Here is a 17,997-nt window from a genome sequence, read left to right as displayed (position 1 = left end):
TCACATTAGCTTGAGCAGTTTGTATACTTGCAACATTCGTGCCACTGCTGTGCTTTTTTACCCATTCTGACATTCAAATCCATGATTTATGGTGCTCCATGTGAATAAGTAATCTTCCTCTGCGGCCCATGAATATGTTAGCTGGAGGAGGGAAAGTCTGAGATGGTGGGGTCTACGCCTCATTACCTTCTCCAGGAATCTGCAGGTTTCTCCAGGCCTGCATAGTGTTGTAGAGTGGCCACTGGAGTGACTGAACAAGGCAGCTTTGATGGCGCAATCATAAAATATGAAAATGCACTCTCTGGTAGTCTCATCTTGTAGAAGGAGACAAGCCACTGCAGACTCTTTCAAGAATGGTGCAGATTTGCTTGTAGTGGGTCGAGATGTTAGCTTTGAATTATCTGTCGAGGGTTAGGAAGAGTGTCTACATTACATTTGATTTTGAACTTCAAGAAAATAGTTCAGTTAAAAGTGACATCTTCAGTCATGACTGCAGTGATGTTTGGTCAAAACCGAAAACCAGTGGAGGTTGAGGTCACTGATGTCTAATAGTACCACTGTTTTAGAAAGTATTAGCACTAAAAACAGTAGGTAATACACTAATATTGCTTGAAATGGTTTGCTTCTGTGGAACTTGCAGATCGTAATTATTTTAAAATTAGTAGGCTATAGTAGTGGTCATGGTTTTGTTGTGGTGTTTTTTTTTTTTACTGGCGTTTCTGTCACTGTGAGTATCAAGTTCAGTATTTTTCTGGTCAGTATGTCTAATATACACACTTTTAGTACTGTTTAACAATTAGCATCAATCGTGCCAAACATGAAACATCTCAGTCTAGCTTATATTCATTCTGTTCTCAGCTATTTGTGTTTGCCCTTTAGATCAGATTCAAGTGTCTGATAGTGTATCGGGTACGATTAGCAGACAATATCCTCCTGTCCATCAATAACCACAACATTGTCTCCTCATCTTTTTGTCTGAGAGACCCGTCAAGGTAAACCATAACTCTGCTTGGCTAAGCTACAGTCTCTTAAATAACACCATCATCAGGTCCCTAAGAATGTGAGGTTTATTAATTAAATTGATTAGAAGACACTACAGTAAGCATATATAGTTTTAAAAAGTAAGTGTTGTTTGTTTGAAAAGGCCAATCCATTGACAAGGTCCTACAGATAATTTCTGCTACATGCATTTTAAACCAATTTATTATGTTCTCTGTGTTAATTAATTTAACGGCAAGGGAATAAAAGAGGATTTTGTATTGACTAAATGCTTCTAGGTGTATTTTTTTATTTTCATTTTTTAACCACTACTAGAGAAACCAAATGTAATAACACAGAGACTGTATATACACATTTAGCGAATGTTCGTACAGCAAAATGTTATGGCAAACATCACATAATGTAATTTTTAACACCATCATCAGGTCCCTAAGAATGTGATGTTTATTAATTAAATTGATTAGAAGACACTACAGTAAGCATATGTAGTTTTAAAAAGTAAGTGTTGTTTGTTTGAAAAGGCATAGCCATTGACAAGGTCCTACATATAATTTCCGCTACATGCATTTTAAATCAATTTATTATGTTCTTTGTGGTAATTAATTTAATGGCAAGGGGATAGAAGAGGATTTTGTATTGACTAAACGCTTCTGGGTGTATTTTTTATTTTCATTTTTTAAGCACTACTAGAGAAACCAAATGTAATAACATAGAGACTGTATATACACATTTAGCAAATGTTTCAGCTGGATTTGAATTTTTCTTACTTATAGACTCTATTTCATAATTACATTAACAACCTTTATTATATTAAAAACAGTTACAGTAGTTAACAGTTTTTATAATATATATTTTAAAGCAAAATAGCTTGTTTAGTTATTTCAGTAATTTTAATTAACTATAAATGTTGTGAATGTTTGATTAATATTATTTCATATCTTATCCTTTTTAAATGTTCATAAAAAGCTCTGTAAACAAAGTAGAAATTGTTAACTTAAGAAAGAGCTTTTCCAAAAATTTAGAATTTAATTTTTTTTTTATTTTGTTATATTTTTATAACCATTAGTGGTCACACCCTTACCAAAAGGAAGTATACTTCAAGTTTATTTTATTAAGTATACTTAAGTTCAAGTACATTTAAGTATACTTTATGTAGTATGTATACAAATATCAGTGTACTAGTAGTATACTTTTAAGTGTACTATTTCATTACTCCTTGGGACTAAATTGGCCCCCTTTGAATCTAGTATATAAAAGTATAATTTTAAGTATACTTTGAGTACACAACTTGTTTACACCTATGTTTTCAGTTTGTACTGCAAGTATACTAAAAGTGAACCTATAGGTATTTCTGATAGTTTACTAAATAAATACTTTTTTATGCATTTTTAGTACACTTTAGTACTAGTTTAGTAGTTTTATACCGAAAGTATACTCGTAGGTTTTCTTTAAGTGAACTTTACATCATACTTATAAATAGCTAATACTAATAGCTAAAAAAGACTATTCATGATAAATCAAAACATAGATGGAGTTGATCAACACCCCAAAGCGTGACAGTCATTATTACCTCTTAATGGGTCAAATTTTTTTCCATAATGTTACAAAGTTTTACATATCTATGGTTTCGATGCTGTTTTATACCTGACACTTGTGTTAGATTACATGTGGAAGAATCTGTTGTTTCGGTTTCTTCTTCACTTGTGTTTTGAAAATTCTGTACAGAAGATGTATAACAGTGCTACTAGCGTATAACAATGTAAACACAAATTCTCCGAGCACAAGTATAGCTTAAATATATTTAGACTTTTTCTAGGTATAAGTCAAGTATACATAAATGACATTTTAAGTATATTTCTGAGAAGTATATAAAGCAAATTTCTGAGAAGTACATAAAATGTAGACTGAAAGTATACTTTCCTATTTTTAGTTTAAAGGAAGTATACTAATAGCACATTTGAATAAACTTCTTTTCGTAAGGGCACACACAAAATAATAAAGCACTGAAATAAGTGAGTTAATATCATTTGATATCAATCACTTAAAATTTGTTTCACTGACAACTTCATTGCATCTGTTGAATGTTAATGTCATTCCAAAGTTTCATACACCATTACACACATCAGTTTAGCTGTAGCTTCATAAATATTTCAAGATGAGCAGCCTCGCAGTTGAGCGTTTTAATTAACATGACAAATCCAGTAAAAATATGCATCAATGAATTGCATAAGAATCTAACTAAAAGCCCAATTACTGTCTTTATATTTCACCATTTACAAGCTTAACTTTGGACACAAGTGCTTGTAAAAAATAGTAGCATGGAGGATTGTATTTACATGCTAATTGTTCAAAAGCTCATTCTAATGAGCTTTTTATTACTCTTTGATTTTGTTCGGTTGGACTAATTTTAATTGGTCCCCAGTAGGTGTAAAACAATGTTTTGCTTCAAAGTTATAGCAAATATGTGTTTTAAACAAAGATGGACAGGCAGTATTATTATATATTCGAGCCACAGAGTCATCATTTCATATTATAGTAGATGTTTTACCAGTGTCAGATTTCATCATCGCAATAAATGGGAATGCAGGAAACAAATAGCTTTTTCTAGGTATTATAGACTTCCTTAGTCAAGACCGCAGCCATAATTATCACTTAGATGTGTATATTTCAGTGAACAGACAGATTGTGTGATGCTCTACTATTTATATTCTAGATTTTATATGAGTTGAACACATAATTGTATCCATAACTCTATACCCAACACCCCAAGATCTATCAGTTATGTAACACTGACATTGTCTCAGTAACATGCGGTTTAGGCCTCTCATAGCACTTTGTCCCTGAGCACATCAAGCAACGAAGGAATTTCAGTGACACGAGCACTCTGTCAACCAACTCTCCCAAAATAAGACACTAGAGCCATGTCATTCTTCTTCTTTTCTTGCCATAGGCAAGATCATTCCACTGTGGAGAAGATAACCAATATAACAATGTCTGCACTCATTAAATTATTTAACAGCTCTGACATTCCTTTTTCTATTTTAAGATTTCTTACCAAATGGATTCTGTCTGGTCCTTTACTCAGTGTGATTCTCCATTCATTAAGGTCTGCAGTAAAGGTCCATTTAAAGGGGTAGTTCACTTAGTAATTCTGTCATTTACTGACCCTACTGTTGTTCCAAACCTTTATGCGATTATTATTATTATACTTTTATGTTTTTGTCCTAGACTGTTTGCAACAATTCATTGAGCATCATTAAGGTAGTAGTGTACAATGTACAAAATGTACAACTGCAGCACAAGCTCATGAAATCAAAAGAAAGGGCTTGTCAATAGAGGACGACGAAAGGCACCTTTGAAATTTAGCCAGTTTGTGGTGTGTGTGTTTGGGCATAAAAAAAAAAAAAAAAAAAAAAACATCTACAAAGTTACAAATCTCTAAGTCCACTCCAAAGGGAGATATTTAGTTTTTAATAAATCCCTTTTCAAGAACTTCAATGAATGGCTCCTTTGGACTACAGCGTTTGTTTTCAGGATACTATGATGTAACAACACAGTCCACTAGAATATCATTCAAATAAATCCTGCCTACGGAAATTCGAATGGTTGGTGGGCGGGGAGGGATGAGGTGGGGATTTGCATAACTTTAGCGGTGTAGCATGGACAGCCACTTCTGGGATGCTTCAACGCGAGCTGCAGGGCTGGTATAATCGCAAGCATTGACTAAAGTGTCTGTGTACTGCTCCGGTAGCTGTGCTGGAGCCGCGCCATTGATGTAGGCAGTACAGAGTGTCGAAACACATGCAGAGCCACGGCTGATGTAAACGCATGCATTGACTAGAGTGATGATCATCGGTAGCTGCGTCAGAGCCGCGCTGTAGATGTGTGCAGTGTGTAGTAAGAGATTTATTCACCATAGAGTGTAGATAGCTTCACTAGCCTTATGCTGGAGCTGGTTTTTGCCATGTAAATAATTAAATAAATTAGCACAATAATGATAATATCATATATCGGTGATCTCGCAGGCTGACAACAGAACCAACACTACTGTAGCACATTATTTACTCATCCTCCATGCATCCTAGGTGTATATGACTTCCTTCTTTCAGACGAATGCAATCGGAGATTTATTAAACATAATCCTGGCACTCCCAAGCTTTAGAACAACATAGACAAGTGTTTCTCTCCATCAGTACAAAACAAGTCGATTTTGGACTGATGGAGAGATTTTTGGATTTTTTTGTCCATCCATAAAAATTAGCCTCACATGGCTCCGGAGGGGTCAGTAAAAGCCTCCCATGTGTTTTTGTAAGAAAAATATCCATATTTAAAACGTAAGAATCACTTTAATCTAGCTTGCGCAGTTGTACACGGAACTTACTTTGTGAAGGGGAATGGCAGGACTGAAACGCCATCTAAGCTGTTCTCCAATTGCAATGCAGTGGGACTACTAATCAATCACAACACATTTCGTTTTTTTTGCGGAAGGCGAACCTTCATCACACCCGGAACTAATCGAGCCATTTGTGCCAGCCTGGAGAGAAAGCTATTGTAATAATGTAAATTATGTGAAAAATAATGTGTTTTTCGAACCACCAAGCATGAGAGCATGTTCTAGTGCACCCCCAAAACTAAATAAAGACTTGGTAAAAGAGCATAATAGGACCCCTTTAAACCACTAGATGGCAGAAAAACGAGCCGTAGCACTTTTTCAAAACACTTGCGATTTTGGCTGACGATTGACGCGATTTTTAAAAATGTTGTAGATTTAAGTAGCAAATGAGGATCGCTAAAATTCTTGAATATATCTTGAGACAAAGGTCTTCTTAAAGGGATAGTTCACCCAAAAATGAAAATTTGATGTTTATCTGCTTACCCCCAATGCATCCAAGATGTAGGTGACTTAGTTTCCTCAGAAGAATACAAACGAAGATTTTTTACGAAAACCGGTGCTGTCTGCCAGCCTTATCATGGGTGTGGATGGGCACCAGACCTTTAAAAGTAAACAAAAACATGCACAGACAAATCCAAATTACACCCTGCGACTCGTGACGATACATTGATGTCTTAAGACACGAAACGATCGGTTTTTGAGAGAAACTGAACAGTATTTATATCATTTTTACCTTTGTCACCTACATCTTGGATGCATTGGGGGTAAGCAGATAAACATCAAATTTTCATTTTTGGGTGAACTATCCCTTTAATGATTTTCAATTTTGTTTAAGATAATTAAAGCAACAGTTTTAAATAACAAAATAATTTGTAAAAGTATGGTATTTGGAGTAAAAATGCACAATAATTAAAATCATAATTCATAGAAGGCTGACTTTTCTGTGTTGACATGACATTGTTAGATTCAGATGGTAAAAATCATATATTATGTTGGGTGTCCATCTTAAAGATAATCACCATGTTTATCATACTTAACATGATATTAATCATATCATATAATAAAATATAACTTGTTGTTCTACTGTAAATTTATATTAAATTACTCTGGGATCTCCTTCAATGCTTTTAGAATCTTTACATTTTAAAATGGTGTTGTGTATTTTAAAATATATGTGTTATTTAACATTTTAATGGCAGTATACAGTATTTGTTGAACAAAAAATACTTTATTTATTAAAATAAGCAGAAAATAGTACAAACTTTGATAAAGTGATTGTTTTGAACAAGTATTAACTCAGACATTATATAACAAAAAACATTTCAGCTAAGTATTTATCAATATTGTGTGCCTTTTAAACAAAAACAAATTGTATAATTCATTTTGGTAACACTTTAGAATAGGTAACACTTATTCACTATTAACTACGACTTATTAGCATGCATATTACTAGAATATTGGCCATACTCTACATGACCTTATTCTACATCCCTAATCCTACCCAATACCTAAACCTAACAACTACCTTACTAACTATTAATAAGCAGCAAATTAGGAATTCATTGAGGGAAAAGTCGTAGTTAATAGTGAATTAGTGTTACCTATTCTAAAGTGTTACCTTTATTTTCACACAAAATCTGTTGCTCCATAAATGTTCAATACAAACGTATATATTTTTCTGCAACCGTACACTTGTTGCAGCTGCACGTGCTGGTATGATGAGACGGGAGACAGTCTTCAAATAACAAATACTTTTAATAATAATAATCTTCAGGAGAACACAAGGGTAAATCCACACACGTAGACTAAATCAACATTAATGACCGACAGGGGACTGAGAACAGAGACAGACTTATAAAGGGAACTAATAATTAAACTCAGGTGACGGGGATACAACAATAACGAGGGCTAAACCAAATGATAACAAACTGACAGGGGGAGACAAAGGGAGAAACCAAATCAGAACAGATACAAACACAAGGATACATGTAACATTACTCCCCCCTCCTGGTAGGCGCGTCTCGCGCCATGACAGAAACACCGGGGAGGGCGGGCGCCCTGGAGGCCGCTACTGGACAGGAGCTTGGCGTTCTGGGAAAGCCTCCAGGGATCAGGGAGCCATGGCGGATCAGGAGGATCAGGAGGCCATGGCGGGTCAGGGAGTTCAGGAAGCCATGGCCGGGGAAACAGTTCTGGAGGCCATGGCGGGTCAGGGAGTTCAGGAAGCCATGGCCGGAGAGACAGTTCTGGATGCCATGGCGGGTCAGGGAGTTCAGGAAGCCATGGCCGGGGAGACAGTTCTGGAGGCCATGGCGGGTCAGGGAGTTCAGGAAGCCATGGCCGGGGAGACAGTTCTGGAGGCCATGGCCGGGTAAACAGTCCAGGTGGCCATGGCAGATCTGAGGGCTCAGGAGGCCATGGCCGAGCAAACAGTCCAGGTGGCCATGGCGGATCAGAGGGGTAGCCCCCCCCCCCAAAAAAAAATTTTCTTGGGGAAATCCAGGGTGTAGCCTGCCCAGAAGATCACGGAAGAGCATACTGGAGGTGACGCCGGCTCTGGAGGGCGCGCTGGCTCTTGAGGAGAGGGCTCTGGAGGGCGCGCAGGAGAGAGCTCTGGCTCTGGAGGGCGCGCAGGAGAGAGCTCCGGCTCTGGAGGGCTGGGCGGAACCAACTGAGGCTCTGGACGGCTGGACGGGACCAGCGGAGGCTTTGGACATTCAGGTGAGAGGATTGGGGCCGTAAACTCCACTGGGAGTGCCATGTCCATAATGTCAACAATATCTCTCTTGGCGGGAAGCTCAGATACGAAGGCCATCTCGGCCAGGAAATCAGGAACAGCGGCCATCTTGGCCTGGAAATCAGGAACGGCGGCCATCTTGGCCGGGAAATCAGGAACGAAAGCCATCTCGGCTGGGAACTCAGGAACGAAGGCCATCTCGGCCGGGAACGAAGGCCATCTCGGCCTGGAAATCAGGAACAGCGGCCATCTTGGCCGGGAAATCAGGAACGGCGGCCATCTTGGCCGGGAAATCAGGAACGGCGGCCATCTCGGCCAGGAACGGCGGCCATCTTGCGTGCAGATTTGGGCGGTGCAGACTCTGGCATTGCAGCCATCTTGCGTGCAGATTCGGGCATTGCAGCCATCTTGCGTGCAGATTCGGGCATTGCAGCCACCTTACGTGCAGACTTGGGCATTGCAGCCATCTTGCATGTAGACTTGGGCATTGCAGCCATCTTGCGTGCAGATTCGGGCATTGCAGCCACCTTACGTGCAGACTTGGGCATTGCAGCCATCTTGCGTGCAGATTCGGGCATTGCAGCCACCTTACGTGCAGACTTGCAGACTTGGGCATTGCAGCCATCTTGCGTGCAGATTCGGGCATTGCAGCCACCTTACGTGCAGACTTGGGCATTGCAGCCATCTTGCGTGCAGACTGTGCGGCCGCCGGTGGTACTGGGCTGAGGGCGACTACGGAGCTTTGGAGGATCTCAGGACGTTCGGGACGTGGCAGGCGGTCTGAGATGTTGGACCGGTATGTCGCAGTTCTTGGCTTCGGGTGAGCTGGTGCGATGTGGCGTGTTTCTGAGGGGGCTGGACGATCCGTCTGAATTGTATTCTCTATTTGTTCTACATCGAAATTAGAGCAGTTTAAATAAAGAATGAAATTGACCAATTCGACAAACGGGAAATCGTGATCAGGGATATCGCATCGGATAGTATCCTTGTCCGGCCCCGACAAAAACACAATGCCGAGAGTGGTATCGGGCCAGCTCACCAAATGGTACAGCTCAATGAAATCTGCCACATACCGTTCCAACTCTCGTCCGCCCTGCTGCAAACTCCACAGCCGTCCCCCAGCCGTCATGTTTTGGTCGGTCATGCTGTTGCAGATGCACGTGCTGGTATGATGAGACGGGAGTCTTCAAATAACAAATACTTTTAATAATAATCTTCAGGAGAACACAAGGGTAAATCCACACACGTAGACTAAATCAACATTAATGACCGACAGGGGACTGAGAACAGAGACAGACTTATAAAGGGAACTAATAATTAAACTCAGGTGACGGGGATACAACAATAACGAGGGCTAAACCAAATGATAACAAACTGACAGGGGGAGACAAAGGGAGAAACCAAATCAGAACAGATACAAACACAAGGATACATGTAACAACACTTTGGGCACAGGGAAAAGCTATTTTTTTTTTCTTAGGGTGTGCCTTTAGCCCTGTTGTACCCTACCGCTTCACATATGTTACTTGAAGTTTTATTTTGCCTTCAAAGTGATGGAGACTGGAAAAATAAAGCTGTTGAGCGAAAGTCTAATAGATGTTACAAATTATTTTAAATGATTGCTACAATGTGATTTGTATTTTTTCCCCTTCAGCAGTGGATAAATGCAGTAATGGTTACTTCACGTAAAATGGAGAGCGCAGCACACAATTTAGCACTGGTTCATTATTGATTCTCTGTCCCATCAGTCAGGTAATGGCAATGGCCATTTGCCAATTACAAGATTAAAGATCTTCAGCTGCTAGGCACCATTTAACAGCCCAAATCCGCAAGGGAGTCGTGAATAAAGTCGCTGCATTCAAATTCAAGTCCCTATGAAGTGTTTACTGCTCCCTACACAATAAACAGACAGAAATAATTTGTTCATTTTTACAAGCACTTCAGTTGTGTAGATAAGAACTTAAGGGTATGATGACTATATATTTTTGTGTAAATAAACATAACCCTATAACACTCTGTTTGTTTGATACATGGCTGTTTGGTATATTGCCTTTTTGGCCGTTATATATCATCACATTCAATAAAAATAATTTTCAAAGTTGTTTAAAGTTATTGAAAACTCTGAGGCTGAATAAGAGGCATGCTGTTGATATAATACAGGGGTAACGGACTCATAGAGAGCCGCATTCCTGCAGAGTTCAGCTCCAACCCTAATAAAAACTCACCTGCCTGTAGCTTCCTACAGTAGCAACCCTTCAGACCTGGATTAGCTTGTTCAGGTGTGTTTGATTTGGGTTGAAGCAAAACTCTGCAGGGCTGTGTTTCGTTGCAAATACGAAACTACTTTCTTTGTCATTTCAAATGGGTACACAGCTAGAAATGACTGGTTAAGTTATATTTACAACTGTGTACCAGAAAAGTACAACGCAAATATTCAAGTGTGTGCAGCGCATTTTACAGAGGACTGTTTTCTGAACCTGGGAGAGTAGCCTACAATGCTGGCTGTCCACAAAGGCTGTTTTTATAAAGTGGGGCAATTTCAACTTTGCACGGACAGTCTGGCGCTTCTGACTCACAGCTTGTAAGTACATTTTCATATTTAAAGAATTTGCTACTGACTATTCAAAGTACACCAAATACACAAAATTATGTTCTTTTTAGCATCATCATATGACCCCTTTAAATCAACACTTAAATGTGGGAAGGTTTAACGAAGTAAGAAAACATTTTTAACAGAAAGCTGAAAAATAAATCACATTTTTGTCAAAAACTATGTCCAGATCAGATTCTGAACAATGATTAGGGTTGCAAAGGGGTGAAAACTTTCTGGTAATTTCCACAACTTTTCCAAAATTTCCTTAAAAGATTCCAAAATATCCTGGAAAGCTTCCAAAATTTCTGGAGTGTTCTGAAAATTACTGGATATTTTCCACTTTTTTGCAACCCTAACAATGATCAAACACATACAGCTCTATAAAAAAATTAGGAGACCACTGCAAAATGATCAGTTTCTCTGGTTTCACAATTTATGGGTATGCGTTTGAGTAAAATTAACATTTTTGTTTTATTCTATAAACTAGTGACAACATTTCTCCCAAATTACAAACAGACATATTGTCATTTAGAGCATTTATTTGCAGAAAATAACAACTGGTATGTTTTTAAGACATCAGGTTGGTTTTCAGACCTAAAAAAATAATGCAAAGAAAACAAGTTCATAATAATTTTCAAACAACACAAAACTGATAACGTACGAAGAGTTAACTGAAATGTTTTTGTCAACAGAAATTATATGCAATATCCAAATTTGACAAAAATCAATGAATATAACAATGTAATTATTTAAGCAAATTAAATCTGTTTACAAATTCATTATGACTGGATAAGCAGTTAAACTCTTTCAATAACTTAATTGAATTGAAATTTAATATGATAATAAGATTGCATCTTGTGTGTTTTATGCCTATGAACAATGGCATAGAATTAATATGATTAATTACGCAGAATAACAGTTCCCGGTCCTCAATCACGTTTCCAGGTCTCTTTCGCCACCCCTGAGCCCACTGAGTTTGGTGGGGGGGATGGGGGGGGGCGGTAATTGAGAATGATTGGAGGAAAGTCACATGAGAGGAGGTAGCAATATGATTGGATATGACTGATTATGTTTGGCTGTGATTGGTTGATGCGATAAATCCCTCCTCTTATGTTTGTGCGTGTCCACGAATCAGTCTGAATGAACAATATAATAGCGTTAATGGGAAGACTAATTGAAAAGAGTAAGTAGATAACTCACATACTTAGATATAATGTCAAAATAAGACTTGATTGGACTGAAAACATGATCCGTTGGAGTTTTTATTGAGTGATTAGCTTGGTGAAAGTAAATCTGTGTCTGTGACTAATATTTACCAAGCTTTAATGACTGATGATCCAAAATTTTCAAAAATAGTTAAAGGAAGTTAACTCTTAAAACGAATAGCTCAAGATAAGTTCACAACTAAAATATGTTGTTTAAATTGTTACTGCCGTTAAGTTATTATTTTGGAATAAATGTAAAATGCTTAAAAACACTAACTTTATCTCCTCATTTCAGAACACCACCACACAGCATTGGCATACTGTATGCTCTTGTAGGCAAGTGGAGAGAGGGTTTCTGATAAAACCTTTTAGACTAAAACCTCAATTAACAGGGTGGAATCTGCCTAGTGCCATTTATTTCTCAGGACATCTATGTGCTGCACCATTATTCTTTGGAAACATCTGTTAACTATGCTGAAGGACCGAGGGAGGAGTTGATGAGTCTTTCTGGGCCGTTTTTATTTGTAGAGTGGAAGGACATAAAATAAGGAGAAGCAGTAATATGCCCATAAAACACCTTTTCTCATCTGTGTTGTTTTACTCAGTCAAAGTTTGCTTACTTTGCACAACATAATTTTTGACAAGCAAAGGTTTGAACCGAAAGCTTTAAACCTCAGACCGTTGACTTAACTGGGTTACACATCATTTAGCTAATACCACTGTGCTGCAGCAGAACTTTTAAATGCACTGCATTATGGATGAGGGTGCAGCATATATTGGCATCTGTGCGCTGCTAAGGACAGAGTAAGTAAATACGAAAGAGTGTAGGGGCAAGTGAAAGATTTAAACACATTTAAGCACCTCCGAGCGGAGCACATTGGGTTATGCCCCTGCCAGATGAGATAGTGATAGCTGTATAATGAGAAGATTTACAATATGCCAAACACCAAGACTTACTTGTCGACTGTGCATTTCTGAACTCTCGAAGACTCAATGTTCTAGGGCCAGATTCACAAAATATGAAAATACAATTATTTACAGGGTTGTTTTCTTATTTTCTACATACATATATAAATTTTTTTGCATGTTTCAGATCAAACAAATTTAAATATAAATCAAAGATAACACAAGTAAACACAACATGCAGTTTTTGAATGAAGTTTTTTACTATGAAGGGAAAACAAAATCCAAACCCACATGGCCCTGTGTGAAAAAGTGTTTGCCCCCTAAACTTAATAACTGGCTGGGCCACCCTTAGCAGCAACAACTGCAATCAAGCGTTTGTGATAACTTGCAATGAGTCTGTTACAGCACTGTGCAGGAATTTTGGCCCACTCATCTTGGCAGAATTGTTGTAATTCAGCCACATTGGAGGGTTTTCGAGCATGAACCGCCTTTTTAAGGTCATGCCACAGTATCTCAATAAGATTCAGGTCAGGACTTTGACTAGGCCACTCCAAAGTCTTCATTTTGTTTTTCTTCAGCCATTCAGAGGTGGATTTGCTGGTGTGTTTTGGATCATTGTCCTGCTGCAGAACCCAAGTTCGCTTTAGCTTGAGGTCACAAACAGATGGCCGGACATTGTCCTTCAGGACTCGCTGTTGCCTTGGGGCTTGAAGGGAGGGCCCGTGAAACGGCGATGGAAATACCTGCAGAGGTAGACAGTGATACTGGTATGGCAACGCTGATGGCTAAGCTGGACGACGTGTTCTTAAAAGAGGAAAAGGATCGCGCATATGAAGCCTATTCTTATTTTGATGGAATAACTAAGAATAGTTCGGTTTCCATGGCGGACTACATAATTGATTTTGAACAGCGATACAATCGGATGAAAAAGTATAATATGACGCTTCCTGACGTTGTGCTGGCTTTTAAGTTATTGGACACGGCTTGCCTCGAAAAAAACAGACAGCTAGCACTGACGGCCTGCACTGAGTTGAAGTTTTCATCTATGAAGTCGGCTTTAAAACGCATTTTCGGAGGAAAAGCAGCAGGCTCATCAAACGGGATACAAGTGAACCAGGACGTGCCATTTTTCACCGAACAAAGACGACAAGGAAGAGGAATACGGAACGTAATGTTGCAAAGTGGACAACCAAAGCAGCCATTACCAGGGACTAATCCACTAGATAGGTACGGTAAGAGATCCAAATGTGCTATTTGCCAGTGCACATTTCATTGGGCTAAAGACTATCCACTCAAGAAAACTGAACAAGTTAAAATAACTGAAGATGCAAATATTGAGGAATGTAACATCACATTGTTTACCAAGGCCTCAATGTCAGATGCAGAGATATTCATGACTGAATCACTGGGATCAGCGATTATTAACACTGCTTGTACCCGTACTGTGTGTGGGGAGAAATGGCTGGAAAACTATATTGATGACCTCACTCAAGATCAAGTGAACCAGCTGATGCAAACAGAAACTCACAGTTGCAGACCTTTTCGGTTTGGAAATGGGAACTTGGTATATTCCACAAAAAATATGAATTTACCAGCTAAAATAGGACTGACAAAATGCCTAATCGATACAGAAGTTGTCAAGGTTGACATTCCAATCCTGCTGAGTAAAACGTCACTGAAGAAAGCAGGGACCATTTTGGACATAGAAAAGGACAGTGCAGTGATGTTCAAGCAATCCATTCCTCTCGAATTTACTAGTTCTGGACATTACTGTGTCGACATCAGAGACAAAGACACTGAAAAAGATCAAACTGAAGAGGAAGTTCTAAGAGTGACAGAAAATATGTCTCCAGATGAGAAACGCAAAGTCCTTCTGAAGCTCCATAAACAGTTTGGTCACGCGTCGGCAGACAGGCTACAGAGGCTCATGCACAGTTCAGGAAATAAGGACAAAGAATGCTTCACTATTCTACAACAAATAGTAGATGACTGTGAAATATGCCAGAAGTACAAAAGGACAAAACCAAAGCCTGCTGTGGGGTTCCCCATGGCTTCTGAATATAACGAGACAGTGGCGGTGGATCTGCACGAGTTAGAACCAAATGTATGGTACCTTCACATCATCGACCACTTCACACGTTTCAGCGCCGGAAACATTGTTTCAACAAAGAAGTCATCTGAAATTGTCAACTCCTTCATTCACACTTGGATTAGTGTTCATGGCGCCCCCCAAAAGCTGTACAGTGATAATGGAGGGGAATTCAACAACCAAGAGATCAGAGACATGGCTGAAAACTTTAACATCTAGACAAGAACAACAGCTGGATACAGTCCCTGGAGCAACAGACTACTCGAGAGACATAACCAAACACTCACTGAGATCATCCTGAAGGTCAAACGTGAAAACGGATGTGACTGGCACACTGCTCTTGACTGGGCCCTCATGGCTAAGAACAGTATGTTGAATGTTCATTGGACAGAATCCTAACCTTCCTTCTGTATTAGTTGATAAATTACCTGCTCTAGAAGGTACCACTGTGAGTGCTAAAGTAGGAGAACACATTTCTGCTCTACATGCTTCTAGAAAAGCATTCACAGAAGCAGAGTCTTCCAAGCGTATAAGAAGGGCACTACTTAAGCAGCTTAGGCCCACAGATGACATGTATGTGACAGGTGACAAGGTATGTTACGAAAGGGCATACTGTCCTGAGTGGAATGGACCAGGGGTAGTTATTGGTCAAGATGGAGCTGTTGTATTTGTAAGACATGGGGGGACTCTTGTTAGAGTACATCAATCCAGGCTCTGTAAGACAAACACACAGGATCAGGAATCTCAAGATGAACAAGACAACAGCCAGAAAGTAAGTGAAAAGGGTAGCTTAAATAATGTAGCAGATGGCTCAGATCGTGACCAAGAAACATCAGCAACAGGGAATTAAATATAGGAGAAGTGGTTTATCCTAGAATGACACAAGCTGAAACAGATCATGATGTGTGTGGTGATCCTGTCTCTCTTGCTGGTGTAAAGTTAAAAACAGGACAGACTGTAACATTTACGAAACAGAACGGTGATGGTCTACAGAGAGCCAAAGTTTTAGGCAGAACAGGCAAAGCCTCTGGAAAATATAAAAACTGGTTTAATCTGCAACTTATTGAACATGATGGCAGTGATGGACAAAAAGAGTGGATATGTCATGTGTTGACAATCTTCACATTGAATCAACTGATACAGAGACTGGTGTGCTTATAACAAAAGACATTTCATTTGATGCTGCTAAACAGGATGAAATAGTGAACTGGTACAAAAACGATGTTTTTGAGGAAGTTGATGATGCAGGTCAAAAGTGTGTCTCTACCAGATGGGTCTGTGGTCTTAAAGAAACTCCGAATGGTATTGTGCCCAAAGCGAGACTCGTAGCCAGAGGTTTTGAAGAGCTTAATATTCATGAGCTGCAGAAAGATTCCCAAACCTGTGCTTCTGACTCTCTTAAGCTATTATTAGCTGTAATCTGTCAAAATAATTGGCAAGTCCATTCTATGGACATCAAATCTGCTTTCTTGCAGGGTATGCAGCTGTCCAGAGAAATCTATGTCTGCCCCCCTCCTGAAGCAGGAAAGGAAAATATTTTATGGAAACTAAACAAGTGTGTTTACGGCCTTGCAGACGCATCATTGTATTGGTACAACAAAGTGAAAGAAATCATGCTGAGTACAGGTGGTAAAATGTCTAAAGTAGATCCAGCAGTATTCTACTGGTTGGATCAACAGTGTAAGGTTACTGGAGTACTCGCATGTCATGTTGATGATTTTCTTTGGGCAGGCTCGCAAAACTTCTCAACAAATGTGATACCTATACTAAAGTCTGCATTACATGTTGGACGTGAGGAACATGAAAATTTCTGCTATGTAGGAATGGACTTTGTTACTATTAATGGTGTAGTTCATGTACATCAGCATAGTTACATTGAAAACCTACAGCCCATTCAGCTGCAAGCAGCACGTGCAGTGCTGAGCGATGCCTCTCTTAATGAGACTGAGAAAGAGCAGCTTAGGTCAAAAATAGGACAAATACTGTGGGTTGCAAAACAAACCAGACCAGACATTATATTTGATGTAAGCAGTTTAGCATCAAATATAAAGTATGCTACAGTCCAGTCTATTCACGAGACAAACAAGGTCATTAGAAAGCTTAAATCTGAAAAGGTGACTCAAGTTTCAACATTTGGGAAACTGTGATGTTCTGAACTTTGTTGTTTTCTGACTACTCTCTTTTCTGAACTTACTACCGGAAATGCTGAGCTGAATACACCTCTGTTGATCTGTGTGACAGACAACCACTCTCTGTTTGATGCACTTAAGTCAACAAAACAGGTCTCTGAAAAACGTCTTCGACTGGAAATAAGCAGCATAAAGGAGCTCATACAGAGTAAAAGGATCAAGAAGGTACTCTGGTCGGACACAAAAACTCAACTTGCTGACTGTCTTACAAAAAAAGGAACGTCGGCCCTAATGTTATTGAAGGTACTCAGTGAAGGACTATGGTGCTATTGAAAGCAAGTTAAGGACTGAGAACACTTATTAAAAAAAAAAAAAAAAAAAAACACTCTCTATACTTTCATTCGGATATTCTACTTTGTTTTTTTTTATTACGGTAACTGTAATCTTTGTTTTATATGTTTTTTGTATTTATATTTTTTTTGTTTAAAGTATAGGGAGATTGTTAACATGTTATTTTCGCTCTACTTTGTTCACCTGGAAGAAGTTTATCCGGGTTAAAAATAAGGTTAGCGCATGTACTGGTTCTAAGGTGAGCGCGCTGTGTAAAAGGGGCGGAGTTATTGTGTGAACGGTGTTGAAGCTGTTACTGATGTGGGAGACGAGGTGATGGACGGAATAAAGTGTGCTAACTAAGTAAACGTCGTGTTTATTAAACTTAACATTGGGGATCATCAAGATGTGTTCTGGCAAAACTGAGACAAGCCTTTATGTTATTTTTGCTCAGCAGCGGTTTTAGTCTTGGAACTCTGCCATGCAGGCCATTTTTGCCCAGTCTCTTTCTTATGGTGGAGTCATGGACACTGACCTTAACTGAGGCAAGAGAGGCCTGCAGTTCTTTAGATGTTTTTGTGGGGCCTTTTGTGACCTCTTGGATGAGTCGATTTGA

The 17,997-nt window shown here is 39.1% G+C and overlaps 1 protein-coding gene across 2 annotated transcripts in view; it reads left to right on the top strand.

Annotated features, from left to right (window-relative positions):
• Positions 1–17,997, top strand: part of kctd16b (potassium channel tetramerization domain containing 16b) — a 98,742-nt gene that overhangs the window by 41,854 nt on the left and 38,891 nt on the right. Inside the window, exons 2-3 of one of the 2 annotated variants that reach the window (XM_073825044.1) lie at positions 11,315–11,342; positions 15,662–15,710. The exons of the other annotated variant lie outside the window; for it this stretch is intronic. Of the exons in view, the coding sequence (XP_073681145.1) occupies positions 11,315–11,342; positions 15,662–15,710 (77 nt within the window). The remainder of the gene's footprint in view (positions 1–11,314; positions 11,343–15,661; positions 15,711–17,997) is intronic. 2 annotated transcript variants of the gene reach the window in all.

Source organism: Garra rufa, chromosome 19, assembly GCF_049309525.1.
Source record: "Garra rufa chromosome 19, GarRuf1.0, whole genome shotgun sequence".
Lineage (NCBI taxonomy): Eukaryota > Metazoa > Chordata > Actinopteri > Cypriniformes > Cyprinidae > Garra > Garra rufa.
This window is presented reverse-complemented; position numbering and strand designations above follow the sequence as displayed.